The sequence below is a fragment of the Melospiza georgiana genome, chromosome 8 (genome assembly GCF_028018845.1).
Source record: "Melospiza georgiana isolate bMelGeo1 chromosome 8, bMelGeo1.pri, whole genome shotgun sequence".
Classification (NCBI taxonomy): Eukaryota; Metazoa; Chordata; class Aves; order Passeriformes; family Passerellidae; genus Melospiza; species Melospiza georgiana.
In genome coordinates, this window is record NC_080437.1 from 8,165,239 (window position 1) to 8,180,506 (window position 15,268).

Genomic DNA, 15,268 nt, shown 5'->3' on the forward strand with positions numbered 1-15,268 from the left:
AATGAGATGCAGAAGATAAATCTTCCAAGATAGATCTTCAGCTTCATGTAACTTGGCTTCCATGCCAACCTAGTCATGACACTATAAAACAGAACTTGGCCCTGCACTCCTGTTCACATAGATACAAAAGCATGTCCTCAAATGCATCAGGCCTAGCTCTTACTTTCTTACCTTTTCACACATTATGGCCTAAACTTGATGCTTTTCAAACATGGAACATTTATTAAAAATTTGGCAGAAGAGAGAAATGTCCCTGGTATGCACTTCTAAGTGCCATCTCTGACAGCTGTTACACATCCAAGGCCCTAATCCCACAAACAGGCACGTTTACCAAGAGAAGACTGATCTCCCTTGGACCTGGGAAGCCACCACAGGCATTACAGGTGTGAGTGCCTGTGCAACAAAGCAGTCCCACAGCTGCAAGCCTGCCTGCAACCACCCAAAGCAGCAGAGCTACCAACTCCCTTTCTGAAAACAGACAGGGGAAGAAAGCACAGGGCTGTGTATGGAGACAGTGGGGGGCTCACAGAGCCCTGCAGCAACATAAAGCTGAGAAGGAAACACCATGGAAGGGACACATCCCTCCTGAATGTGACACAGAGCCAGCCATACAGAGTCAGGGCAAGCAGCAGGAGCACCTATGAGCTCCTGGAAGATGGGACATGAGAAGGGAAAGGCCTCTGCTCATCCCTGCCTTTCACAGGAGGCCTAGGAAGACATCAGCCTGCTCTCCCCACAGTGTTCAGCTCTGACCTGATCCCCCAGCCTGCAGAGCCCCAGGGAGAGCCTGGGACAATTATTTGTAGGCACATCTGCAGGGTTTGAGCTGCAGTGCTCGGGGCCATACAGACAGGTATCACAGTGTTACCCCACACCAGTCTGCAAGGAGCTGGAGATGAGCTCACTACCACCACTCATCCCACACAGGTATCTCATGGCCACACCTCTGCCCCAGGCTCAGACATACCTTGGGAATCTGCAGTGGCATGGCAGGATCAGGCTCATCTGTTTTCAAAAGATACTCTCCCACAGGCCCCTTCCCACAAGAGAAAGTAAGGGATACTCACCAAGGTCAGCCTTTTCCTTCAGAATATCTTTGAAGTTCAAGCCACTGTTCAGTGTGGATTGTCTGTATCTTGTCAAGGCCTCTTTCTGCCCATTTTTCCCCACATCCATGGGCTGGACCGGCTCAGCCCGGAAACCACACTTCCACTTGGAGAAATCCGACTGTGCCCATTTTGCCAAGTCCTCGAGCTTCACAGTCACTTTTTCTGAAACAGCAATAACTTCATCCTGCGAGAAGTGATCAGATGAGAATACAACATGTCACTCTGGGCTCCCTGATGACTGAGAAACCAGTAATATCATCCTGCACTGACTCCTGCAAAAGCCTGTCTTGCTGCAGGCTGAGTAATTTTTCTGTATCACAGAATAGCTAGTGCTTAATTTATTCCTCTTGCCACCTAAGTGGAAATATTAGTTGTTTACTTGAAGCAAATATACAGCATCTAAAGACAATTTCTAGAACCAGGGCAATGATCCTAAAAGGCATTTGAAATGCAGGTTGCCAAATCACATTCTGTATAACCCAAAGCCTTGAGGGAAAGATGCTTTTTAGGTGCAATTAGCTGCAAATGTAAAAATTCATGGCTGGATGACTAATGGTTATAGTTAGTCCTGAAATAAATGGACTAAGTAAATCTCAGATTCTTGGAACTCTGACTCACCAGAAAATTCCTATGTTTATGGTACATTTTCCCTTGGCTTATACACAAATATTGAATTTAACTTTTGTCCTTAAAATTAAATAAAACTGTGATGTAATCCCAAAAGAAATACTACATAAATGTGCTTCCCACCAAAAGAAACTTGCACATTCTCATGTTTCTTAAAACCTTTTTCAAGATCAGAACTGTAATTTTTTTCCCCCCTTCTAAAACATACATTCTAAGAAGAGCACTTAAACTTAGTTTAGCCTCCAGAACATACACTTAAATTAAACAGTCCTAATTGCTGGATTTTAACCTTCCAGGAAACAATCAACTCCTCTCAGTCATGATGAATAAGCAGAATATTTTACAGCTGACTCCACTGAGCAAGGTATCAAGAAAGCCTCAAAAAATAAACAAACAAACATACATATCCAGCAAGATACACTCCAGAGTTTTTTTGTTAAAACAGCAGAAATAATTTATGTTGTAACAAGAGCTGGCTGTACACCACACCTTGCCCACGACACATTTCTAACACTAAATAAGGTTTCAGGTTCTTGAAATAAATAAACCAGAATCCAATTTTTCTCTCAAATAAACATAAGTATTTGCAAAGGGGAGAGAAATTCTTTGAGTTATTAAACAAAGGGAAAAGCACGATTGATTCTCTCTGTGTGTTTTTTTTTGTCCACTGAACACATTCCTCAGGAAATAAAATGGAAATGCTCAATGGAAAAAAAAAAGAAAACAGCTTTATTGTGACAAGTCGCATACAATACAAAACCTGAAGTAATTCTAGTAAAAAACCAGATCTGATATTCCTCTCTTCCTTATATAATACAAAACTGTTTTATAAGCAGGCACCTTCATTACATTTAGTGCAATAACAAATATTTGGTCAGAAGTGAACAGCATGTTTATATGCTAAGCAAGCTTGTAATAAAATCTTTTCCTTTATCACTGCACAGCATAAGAGCCTCCACCAAACAACAAACAATAACAGTGATGCTTTAAATCTCTGTTTATGACAAACGTCAATACTTTGTAAACAAGCACTGGGTACTACAAAGTACAATTTCAATGGATGGTTTCACCCAATTTCATTACACCATCCACTTGAAATAAAAAAGCTGTAGTTGCTATGCATTTTATAGCTATTACATGGTGATTATTAAATGTCAGGATGGAAAAAAATAATACATATATATAAATATCAGGCTGCCTGCAGACAGTCTCAGCAATTTCTGGATGAAGTCCTCTCTTAGGGTGTCGAATACCATCACCAGCTACTACACAATTTCTCATATTCCATACCAGAGAAATCTACTTAGCAGCAGTTAAAAAAAAAACCTGAAAAACCAACAAAAACCTGACTTGGAGATCAGACATGCTTCTGGTTAAAATATTATTTTCCAAATTGCTCTCATGATCAAATGATTATGATTTCAATTACTAGTTTCTTCATATCCTTTCCAAGAACTGGTATGACTAATTTTGGCTGGCATACAAAGTAAGCCGAGCAGACAATTTATTAACCAAAAGAAAAGTACAATCACTATTACATCATCAATGAATAAACTTGTTTTTGAGAATGCAACCTTCGCACACACGCACATGATGCGTACACGAGAGGAAAAAGAAACTGAATTAAAAAAAAAAACAAGACAAACAAACAACAACAAAGCAAAACAAAATAAACCAAAAAATACCACAAAAATCCCCTCCAAAAGCCCTAATGTACCAAGGGTGAAACGATACTGGTGCACTCTGTCAGGCTGTCGTGGAGGGGGAACTGTAGAGGCAGGAGCAGGGGACCTTTTGGGGAGCTGGGGAAAGCACAGCCCAGCCATGAGTTTCCTGTGGCAGCAGCACATCCAGCCACGGGAATCTGAGGTGTTCAGCATCCCCACACGGATGTGAGGGGCCAGAAAAACAACGACACAGCAAAAATGCCACTCTCTGCCACCCCTCAGCCCTCTGCAAAGTGACACCAAGCATCCAAATGCAGCCACAGCGTGCAAAGGGGTGCCCAGGATGGCACCAGGGAGCAACCCAGCACAAATACAGAACACAGAAGGAGTCCACGCTGTCCCTGTGCTGTGACAAGGGCTCTGGGCTAAACCTCCCTCCACAGCTGCTGGCCCCTTGTCAGGGCCACCCGGCCACCTCCACACCAGCCTTGTCCCCAAGAACAGCTGGTCACCCTGCAGCAGCTATGTCCCAAATCCCTGTCCCCAAGGCACAAGGCTGGCCCCTAAATCTCTGTCCCCAAAGGCACCAGGCTGGCCCCAAATCCCTGTCCCCAAGGGCACCAGGCTGGCCCCCAAATCTCTGTCCCCAAAGGCACCAGGCTGGACCCAAATCCCTGTCCCCAAGGGCACCAGGCTGGCCCCAAATCCTTGTCCCCAAGGGCACCAGGCTGGCCCCCAAATCTCTGTCCCCAAGGCACGAGGCTGGCCCTAAATCCCTGTCCCCAAGGGCACCAGGCTGGCCCCAAATCCTTGTCCCCAAGGCACCAGGCTGGCCCCAAATCCTTGTCCCCAAGGCACCAGGCTGGCCCTAAATCCTTGTCCCCAAGGCACCAGGCTGGCCCTAAATCCCTGTCCTCCCTGGGTACTGCCAGGGATCCCCACAGCGGCACCAGGGAAACGCGGCCTAGTTCACTTTTAGGCGGGAAATGGAAAAATGACCTGAACCGCCTCAGAGCCTGCCTTGGGCCGCCCTGCCCGTCACACAGCAGGACTGGACAGACCTGCTCCTTCCCTCAGCACTCACTTGTGACCCAGTTCACACAGAATTGTCCACATTCTTCCCAACTCCTCAAGTGCTCCTCAAACGCTGCGGATCAGCCCGCAGGCCTCGTCTGCCAACGCAGATCTCACCCGTGTGGGACTGCATCTCCAGGGGTGCTCCTACCCCAGCGCCTCACCGTGCAAACCCTGAGCCAGCATGGCAGGGGGCTCCAGTCTCTACTTGGTCACCCAGCCAGGCATGGCAGGGGCTCCAGTCTCTGCTTTTGGGGCAGCCCGAGCCACAGGCAGCTCCAGCAGGGTTGTCTTGCCCACATCTTGGGAGTCTGCTGACACCAGAGGTCACCTGCCCTTGCACCACAGCACCCAGAGGTCACCCAACTATCTAACCAGCTCTGCAATTTCAATGTGCCTTGCCACGCTTTCGTACATTCTTCAGCAACCTTTCCAAGCACTCAATCCCAAACTGCTGCGGTGTTTGGGGGGTTTTTTAGAGCAGCAGGTGACAAAGGGGTCCTTCTCCTTTTTGGTTAAGCCCCGTGTCGCAACAAAAGTTGCTCTGGGACCTGCAGAGCTCTGCCAGCCACAGGAGCTCCTATATCCCTGTGGTATCAACCACTATCTGCTGCCACAGCCCTTCCAGAGAAAGCCCTTCAACAAGATGACAAAGGAATACAGATGTTGAAAAAATAAAAACCAGGTACACAGTGACACATGACTAACAAACCTTTAGAAGATTAAAGAAATCTGCTGTATAACCTTCATGTCATTCATAATTATATCTCTGTGTAAACATGAAAAACCACCCACATAGCAAACAGTGCATATATATCTCTATCTATACAAAATCAACTCATCATGTATTAGCTATGCTCTGAAGTGATATGTTTATGAGGTCTCCATTGCCACAGTTAAGTCTTTAATTACCATTTTTTCCTGCTACAGCAAGAAGAGAAAACAACCAGCAGAGATTTCAACTCTGCTCAGGAATAAGATTTTATCCAGTGGACCTGACCAACTGGTCAATGGCCCAATGGACCAATGGTTTCAGCCATAATGTTGTCTAAATCTCTAAATAAGCACTGACTATAGAAAGAGGCACTTTTTTAGCTGCTTCTATAAAAATGGTTATTGAGTCAGCCTGTAATTTTAGCATGTCTTGTAAGACTTCTGAGCACAGTACAATTCTTTCACCTATCAAGTAGAAAATGGGGAGATGGTTAAGAAAGATGGTCACACAAACCCTTCTCATCCATCTCTTAATTTTTTAAGAGCATACTGGATTTGCATTTCCAGAGAAGTCATCCAGGGAGAAGAGGACAGCATCTTCTCGAGAGCCATTATGCTTAAATATTATGTCACTGTTGTCTAAGCAACCATCACAGCCTCGTGAAAGCACAGAATGCTATATTGCCTGACTCAGCAGATGGCTGAAATGCTTATATTCAGGGAAACAGGTCAGGTAGTTATAATAGCTTAAAGCAGATAATTATTTTTTAGAAGAAATATTAACTCTTACAAGGCAGGGAGTCACAGGGCAGCACAGGGAGGTCATACATCTTGATTGCACACCCACATACGGTACATCACAACTCCTTACTCTTTGCCAATAACTAGAAAAGATTTATATTTTAGAGACATTGAGGCAGCCTTAAAGGAATTACAGCAACTGAGATATCTCAAAATTTTGACATGCTGAGACTGTTTTCACTCCAGTACTTCCAGAGGTCATTTAAGGAATTCTGGAGAGCATGAGTGAGTCAAACACCTGCTTGGCAGTCTCCTAACATCAAATATGTGGCCTAGAGAGAAACAGGAGATGTACTGTAAAAACTCTTGCTGATAATTACAGGAGACACTGCATGTCATTTATCTGATCAGTATGATTTGCATTAGAAAACATCTTCAAGCCTTTTCTGTGAAATCTTTAGCACAGTAGATAGCTGGGGATGCGTATTTTACAACCCAGTACATTGCTGATGAAAACACATTCATCCACAGGAGCAAAAAATACAGTGTGACTCTGACAGACTGCATTCACCAGGGATAACAGAACTGTTATTTCATTTGGGCATAAAGCCCTTATCCTGGGCTGGGTTTACACCCCACATATATTTTAGGGATTTGCAATTGAAGTGAAAAGGACCTTCCCGTACCGTGTGTATGTAACATGGCAGTTCTTGACTCAGGAATCCAGTTCCCTGCTCTAGACCCCTTTGAGGAGCAGGAGCCCATGCTGCAGACATGCAGAAGGGGAGGAGGGAGCTCACTGCCAATAAGCACCTCTCCCACAGGAAGGCTTTTACCTGGATGTTTGAGGGCAGTACCATCAGCTTTGTTTGACAGCACAGTTAAAACAAAAGGTCTCCTGATCACAGTCTTTAGTCCAGAGCTCTTCTCTGCCATCCAGACACTATCAGGGCACTGGGACAGCAGAAGAAACCAGGTCATCTCAGTTCAGCCCTAACCCACCCACCCACCCAAAGTCACTCAGGAACCTGAACCCAGGTCTCCAGAAGCATCTCCTAAAAGCAGCACTCCTTTCAGGGACCATACTCAGCTCTAAAGGGGGAAAGAGCATTTGTACAGGGCTGATTTACTCTCAGAGACTTCCCCTAGAGTAAAATGGTCCTGTCTCCTTACTGCCAGTGGTGGGCTGGGAATATGCACAAAAGTTTTTAAGACTGCAGGACCACAAACTAGCTAAAAAACTGGCTGTGTGGTGGAAAAGGCCTGGTTCTGGGGTGTGCCCTGCTCAGCCTCCCTTACAGGGCACACGAAGGACTCTCCTGCTGTAAGCATGCTGCAGACCTGGGCACAGCTCTGCCAGGTGGGAATTGCTCCTCCAGTTCCACAAGTGGGATCACTGAATGACAGGGAAGCCTCACAAGAGGCTGCAGAGCTTGGCACAGGCAGGAGCAGCTTTCTTTCCCCTGACCCTGCTCAGAGTGCCTCATTTGGGGCCATCTCCTCATGCACCCCCTAGCCCAGGGCAGACAGAGGTGTCCCAAAGGATTTGTGGAGCACAACTGACTGCTGGGGTCTGGACCTGTTCCCTGGAGGCACCTACATACAGGGACCTACAGAGACCACTGCTTTCCACCCATGAACCTATGGGGAGAGCCTTGAGAAGGGAAACATGCATAGATCAGGAATTTACCTGGCCCACTAGAGAATTTTAAAGAGGCCAAGACAGAACCTTTCATCTGTTAATCCTTTTCTAATTACTTTAAAGGGCTATAATGATCTTGTTAAACTCAGGTGACAGGTATTTCCCCAGCCTAAACACAGCTGCACAGAGCTGTCTGAAACTCACACTGATGTGTTCATCTCTTCTTCCAGGGTCCAAAACCAAGAGAAAAGACCAAATTAAAAGGACATGGCTGAAGCATGTGAAGTCCTATGGTTTTTGCTTTCCCTTGTATTAGCAAGCAGCATTTTCCACATGACTCAGTAATTCCAAAGCCAGACACGCAAAATGACCTGGGGCAGAACACCACCATGTCTCTGCAGGATGCTTTTTGGGGTCCTGGAAGTGGGGTGGAGATGGGGTGCACAGAGGGATGGCTGTGAGCAGTTAGACATGATATTTCTGCTGTGAGCCTCTGTCTTTGTGACTGGGGTGTTTTTTTCTCCCTCCTCCCACTCCCAGCCAGAGGTTCAAATTGAATTTATATCTGTCATTGCAGATAGAAGTTCTGACCAAATAGAAAATAGGCTTCAGTCAAAATGTTTTGCCGTCAGATAGCTCACAGATCTCAGAGAGCTGTTTTAGTTTAGGCAAGTTGACAAGCAATTCATTCCTAATTTTGCCTACTACAGTTACAGTATGAGAAGCTTTCCTCATAGATTACATAATTATATTTTTTCTTAACAAGGAGTACATGGCATTAGCAGGTTTAAATTATGCAAGCTTATTCTTTTGTCTTTTGTTATATTGTGTTCTATTGTGCTGGTAAAACAATATGTGCTTTAATTAGCAAATATCTGTAAATAATTTACTTGCTTTTCATACAGCAGAACAATGGAGCCAATTTTCACATACATCCACTGAGCATGTCTAGGGGGTTTCTTGCCAGAACCTTCCATTGTTCAGTATCTGTATCAATCTGCCCATCATTAGCAGCTAAGGTTCAACAACCCAGTAAGACATTAAAGTTTTGGCCCCCAGGAGTAGCCCCAAGCCCCCCAAATCCGAGGCTACGCTTTGCAAGGAAAGATTAAAATATCCAGAAAATGAAAACAAACTCTTTTATTATCTATAACCCTGGCACCTTCGCACAGAAACATGGACGCCTGCCAAGCATTAAGGTCATTGGATTAATGCCATAAAATGCCGATGTTCATCTGACCTTCTGACTGCATTTTAGTTACAAATAAAAAGCTCAACTTGATACAACACCATGAATCACGCCAGTGTCTAGGCTGTGCAGGGTTAACGCTGGGTGTGAACCCACACTGCACACGCACAAACAAACACACGCACACAAAGAAAAAAAGCTCTTAAATCAAGAGTGGATGACTGTTCAGAGACTTAAGGCATTGTTATTTTGAATGCGAATGAAAGGGCCAGAACAAGCATTGCAAGAATATTTCAATTATGTATTTCCCAGAACTACATCTCTGAGCAACTAATGCAAATATTGCTCCCACAGCAGTAGAACTTCTTCCCGAATAAAAGCATATGAGAGCTTGAATCAGAACATACTTTCTATATCATTCGCATATTGTTTGAATATTATTAAAAATGCAAAATCTATGTATGCGTTACTCTCCTGAGCAATACAGTAATTATGATTAAGGGACAAGCAGCACAAAAAGAGCCAATTTATCTTACTTGCGCTTAGGAATACTATTGTGTAACTAAGCAACTAAAGACAAAATATAGTCTAATTAATTCACTCCTATGCTTATTTAAAAGACACAATTAGAACATTTTTATTTTCCAGCCTGCACAGTATCTCAACATGCTTGAGGGTGTACCATGTGAGGCCTATTATTCTCCAAAGACAAGAGTTTAATGTTTAGTGCCACTGATCAGACTGGGAACAGCAACTCTGGAAAGCAGTGGGTGTATTTTACAGTCTGAATGCACAGGGAAGGGGAGGGAAAGAAGAAAGGAAATAAAATAAAAAGTTGGGTTTGTTTTTTTTATTTTTAAAGGAATCTGCCTTAAATGACTAGATATTCCAGATTGCTGGCTAATGGCTAGCAACATGTGGCTTCTCTGAGTAATATCATTGCCCTGTCCTTCCTTTGCCAGCATATGCTACTGGTGGCAAGAGAGATAAAAATATACAGAGTGGATATGCAATTACCAAACCCACGATATTTTATGACAAATGCCATTTCTCTAACACTGCTATTACAGTGTGCCTGATTTCCAAAGCTGAATTAATTTGAGCAAGTGTACAGTGGAGATTGATGCTATTAGCATGATTTTAAAGCACCCTTTAATAATCATAATCTGCATGTTTGAAACGTGTTGCCATTACCAGTGTTGACAGATACGAGCGTAAGGCACACACCGTGGAGGCTAAAACGAGGCTATTCTCATTTCAAATAAGAGCGTACAGATTCCTACGTCTGTAAAAAAAACCAAAATCCATTACTGTAAAAAGGGAGTAGCACATTTTTCTAGGGGGGTGGCAATAAAGCAGTGCTCTTACAAGACACCATGCCTGGGCCAGCCTATGCTACCTTTAGGCACTGGGGTAGGACCCCCACAAGTCAAGAGTCCCAACAAAATGAACCAGGCTTTCGAGGGATGCTGTCAGCATCTATCCCAAATTGAACAGAGAACAAAACCACTGATTCCCTTAACTTTCTGGAAGAATCTCTTCTGCAATTATAAATGACACACATTTATGGAGTGACTTCTTTTTTTTTCCTTTACCCCAATTAGTCTGAAAATGCAAAATACTTCTAGGGAAATAATTACAGGAAACTAGCTCTCTCCTCTCCTCTCCTCTCTATGAGCAACGCTTACTCATGTAAATTACTTGCATGAGTAAGGATTATTTGCAAGGCGAAAAGCATTGCATCAGATCCCCAGTTTGGGAGAAGAGATGAAATCAACATGAGTTCGTAGTAAACTTTGCTGCTATGAATGAACCAAAGGCAGATCCCCACTGACAGTCCAGCCTCAATGGAAGCAGCATTCACCACGATGCAGAGCAATGCAGGGAATGTCATACCATGCAAAATGAATTAGCTGCTTGTTTAGGGGTTTTTAGGAATTGTATGCATCACATCAAATACCATCCCTGGACTTAATGATATCAACTTTGAAGTGCATTTTTAAGCCTAGTCTAACCAGTGCCAACACCTTTAAGAACATGAAAGCACAAGGCACTAACAAGCATTTTGCTCTACAACTGCTTTTGCAAAGGTCAGTCATTCCACAACCCCACACCACCCCTTGGAGCACAGAACAGTAAATGAGCTGGAGGAAGGTTTGCCAAGACCTTGTGAGCTGGAGGGTGAGCCCACCTCGTTCCCCCTGAATGCCACAGGACCAGGCACGAGGGGCCTGGGCAGGCACTTTCTGACAGCACACAGCTTCTCACGCTTGGGTGCCAGCAAAGCTGGGGCCTGCTTTCCACATGCACCCCATCAAACTGTTTCAAACACAATGGGGTGCCCTTAAAGGTGCTCCCTGTGGATCTTCATAGGCCTCCAGGCAGTCGTGTTCTGACCCCTGTGTGAGGCACCTGCCGTCAAGGAGATCTTCCCTGCCCACGCGGAAGGTGACACGGGACCCCACCAGACCAGAATCAACGAGAAAATCAAGGCAAGGTGGTGACTTCCTCCACCAAAAGACCCTGTTTTGGTAATGGCTCTGTAGGAATGGAGGAGAATCACTTCTTCCCTGCTGGGGGGAAAAGAGACACTGGCTCTCTGGCCAGTGTTGCACCTGCTGCAGTGTCTGGGCTTGATAGTGAGGTGGGAAGCAGCGTGCCCAGGCTACCCAGTTTTGGAAGCAGCAACAAAGTTTTCAGTGAAGCAGCACAAAACTCTTCTAGTTCACCTAGCAGTGGCATCCCAGGCCCTGCTGCTCTTAAAAAAGTGTCTCTACCCCTGGTCTGAGCATAATGCCTGAGCTGGTCCCAGGACATGCTCTTCACGCATGTCTCCTTGGGATGCAATAACCATCAGGGTCAGAAGCACCCGTACCTGCTGCATGTGAGCAGCCCCATCCCACATTCACCATCCACTGAGAGTCCCTGGGAAACAATCTCTGTCAGCTCCTGGCATCAAAAGGGAGTTTCTCCACTGTGGTGATGGGGATGCTGAGCCTTAGGTGGAAAGAAGGGTACCGAAGCGGAAGCACACCTGGGCTTGAACCTTCCCTGGATCTGGGCAGTGCATGGAAACATCCGGTTTCAGCAGCCCTCAAGAGTTATATTTAAATCTGGATGATGAATTCAGCTAGCTATAAAAAGACTTATATTTACACTTATTGCTGATTAGCTCAAACATTTGGCAATCAGATAAAATACGCCATCAGAAATTTGTGAGTAACAGAAGCATTACATCCCTCCTTGCAGCCACTAGCTGAATATTGTCACAGTGTCAGTGCTGCTATTACTGAAAACAGGCAGCCAGCTGCTTCTATTAATCACGCCGCTAGCGCAGGTAGCTGCTGGAGACCGTGCCTAAATCTCTGGTGGGCTCAATCACAAGCCTGCAATTCAGCCACTTGCTCCCCTCCCCAACAATTCCAGTGACAGCCCCGTCACCCTTTGCCTCGGACACCACAGGTTCGCAATACACGCTTAACCACGGGCTCACTCCATCCCTACTCCCTGAATGCACAATGAGGTATTTTATCCCATCAGCAATCCCACACCACAAATAAGGTCCCCTCTGATGGCTATAAGCTGCATATGACTCGAGAGCCACATCTCCTCCTGCAGAAGGGGCCCAGGCCAGAGCTAGGAAGCCCCATGACCCCAGAGGCGGCCCTGCTGTCCCTCTGGGGACCAAGACGAGTGTCATTTACCAAAGGGACTGGGACCTTGGGGTGCCATGGGGAAACAGCTGCCCCTGTCCCCCAATGACAGCAGTTACCCCAGCCAGCCAGCACCCAGCTTTTTGTCTCTCTGCTGCCTGCACATCCCCAAGCACTGCTCGGATTATTCCAAACTATTAAAAGTCGATCATAAAAAATCATTCCTATGTCTATAAACAAGTTAATGGAGTAAGTGAAAACAAAGTACATTTCTTAATGGGAGTGTTATGTTGCCCTCTCTAGGCCCTGGCTCTCAGTGCCGGTTTCTGTAGGCTCCCTGCCAGAGAAGTATCACTCAGAGCTGTTGCTGTTGCTGCTACTCTGCTAATGAATGACTAACTTAGGCCAGAGGGGAAATGACATCACCGGGGTGTAAAACACAACTGCATTAGGAAACTTTTTACCTGCTTTACATTTGTCATAATTATTCTACACAATACGGCCGGCATTTGCATAATTTCAAGGCGTGCCATTATCTTAATTGAAAATTGTTTTCATATGGTTGAATAATGCGGAATGACATCAGTTAAGCCGCAATGAAATGCACAAGTATAATCACACGGCTAATTACTAGCGGTGTTTGCATGTAAAAATAAATAAAATCGTGCGTATTATTAGGAAGGTACATGCAGCTGAGAACTCTCGTACCGGAGCAGTGTTTTACTCGTAATGGTAGGATTAATTTTCTCTGATGTTCCTACCACAGTAACATGAGCTGATCATTAAGGCGTATTAAAATGATTTGTGTCCCTTTCCCCACCCCCCTCCCTTCCAAATATCTTTCATTTTACACACACATGAGACACGCAGAGGCACAGTTTTAAATAGTCACCACGGGCAATTTCAGAGCATCCATTGCTCACTGTCATCTCCCTGATTCTTAGGAAAAGGCTCCCTTATCTCAGCGGCACGCACAGAAAATTAAAGTGAAGAGGTGGCAGCGAGCGAAGGTGGCTCCGAGACGCGTTTCGGCTGCGTACGCGTGTGTGCGGGTACACGGCTACGCCGGCACCTAGAGCCACGCGTGCCTCCGAAACAGCTCCTGCGGACAGCCCCCCCCGCCCTTGGACCCAACCCCCGGCATCTCCAACAGAAGTTCCCCCAAAACATCTCGTCCCCCTCCCGCCTGGTCTCCAGCCCCTCTCGGGGACCCTCGCCATCCCCGCAGCCCCCTGCCTGGGTACCTCACCCGTCCCCCGCCCCAGACTGAAGCAATGAATTTGAAAAGCAGATAACGGGAGGGCTCGGGGCTGGGGCGGGGCGGTGCGGGGCTGCGCGGCCCCATCCCGGGCTGCGCGGCCGCCGGCGGAGGGTGCCGGCGCGCAGCGCGTTTGCGCCGGGAGCGCGGCGGCTCCGAAATACGCCCAGGCATATCTGCAAGTTATTTGAATGTATTATTCCCGTACCTGTCATTTATCACTTTATTCAACACGTCCCTGCCAGCAAGAGAGCGTTTGATCTCCCTCTGCCTCCATTTCGTAATTTCCGCCCTCTTAAACATATCGAATACTTAAAAAAAGCCCCGAACAATATCGAAATCCCCCCAACGTGTTTTTTTTTCCCCCCGCTTTTCCGTGTGTTTTGCTTTCGGGTTTTTTTTGTTTTGTTGGCTTTTTTGTTGTTGTTAAGCAGAAGGATAGGGCGAGCCCCGCACACACTCCGCTGCCCGCCGGGCCGGGGCCGCCCCGCACCCCGACCCCCTCCCTCCTTCCCCCCTCCCGCACAAGTTCCCGGTCAGCGCGCACCGGTGCGCCCCGACGGCGCGGCCCCTCCGCGCTGCCCCGCCACGCACGGCGGGGAGGGGGACGCGGGTGGGGGGAGCCAGGAGAGGGGGGAGCCGAGCCCGGGCATGCAGGTGGGGACGGGCGCGGGGGAAGGGGGGGCCGGCGCCGCGTTTACCACCTCGCCATGGTCACTGGTCCTGCCCTGGGGGGTGTCCTCGGGGAGAAAATAAAGTTTGGCGCTGGAGAGAAGTTGCCGGCTGGTGCGCTCCTCCCAGAGCAGCTGCAGCTCCGCGATGCAGGCGGGCTCCTCCGCGCGGCACCGCACGAAGAAGAAGTCGCCGAGGGAGAGGACCCGCGCCCGGCCGCCGCCGCGGCGCTGGAAGCGGAACGCCCTGTAGAAGACGTAGGGGCCGTGCGAGCCGCACGGGGCGCCGACCCACTGCGGGGAACAACAACACGGCAGCGGCATCAGCGCCGGCTCCGCGCCGCGCCGCGCCGCGCAGGGGCAGGAGGAGGAAGAGGGCGGCGGGAGGGGAGCGCGGGAGGGAGGGAGGGGGCTCCGCGGCGGCGGGGGGCGCGGGGCGGGGCGGGGGCGCGGGGCGGCGCGGTACCTGCAGTGCGCTGCGCTCCATCGCGGCTCCGGCGCGATTGAACTCAACATTCTCCCAAACTTGTTGGCGTGAATGGAGCCCGGCAGGTCCTGGCAGGGCGAAGCCGGCCCCGCCGCCCGCCGCCCCCCGCCGCCGCCTCCCGCCCCGCCGCGCGCGGCGACGCCCCCCCCTGCCGCCCGCCCCCCGCTCCGCCGCCCCGCCGCCGCCCCGCCGCGTCCCGCCGCCGGCGCCACCCGACGCCGGCCGGGCTCCCGACGCCCGCCCGGGCCGGGCAAAAATGCCGCGGGGCGGCTGCGGGCCTCGGGGGGGTGGCGCGGAGGCGGCGGGGCGGCGGCGGGGCCCCTGTCCGCGCTCGGCGATTTTTGGGGGGCCGAAAGGGCGGGCGGGCGCGCTGCGGATCTGACAGGACCTGCCCGTATATGTCTAATATAAAGACCATTTCCTGCGGCGCGAGGGG

The 15,268-nt window shown here is 48.2% G+C and overlaps 1 protein-coding gene across 3 annotated transcripts in view; it reads right to left on the bottom strand.

Annotated features, from left to right (window-relative positions):
• ARID5B (AT-rich interaction domain 5B) overlaps positions 1-14,876 on the bottom strand; it is a 114,297-nt gene extending 99,421 nt beyond the window's left edge. For 2 of the 3 annotated variants that reach the window (XM_058029262.1, XM_058029260.1), the window contains exons 1-2: positions 14,379-14,692; positions 1,068-1,293 (exon numbers count right to left, since the gene is read on the bottom strand). In XM_058029262.1, coding sequence (XP_057885245.1) covers positions 1,068-1,293; positions 14,379-14,669 — 517 coding nt within the window. In that variant the 5' untranslated portion in view covers positions 14,670-14,692. Of the gene's footprint in view, positions 1-1,067; positions 1,294-14,378; positions 14,693-14,811 lie in introns of those variants that run through there. The other variant, XM_058029261.1, reaches the window with a different exon arrangement.
• Between the last annotated feature and the right edge of the window lie 392 nt (positions 14,877-15,268).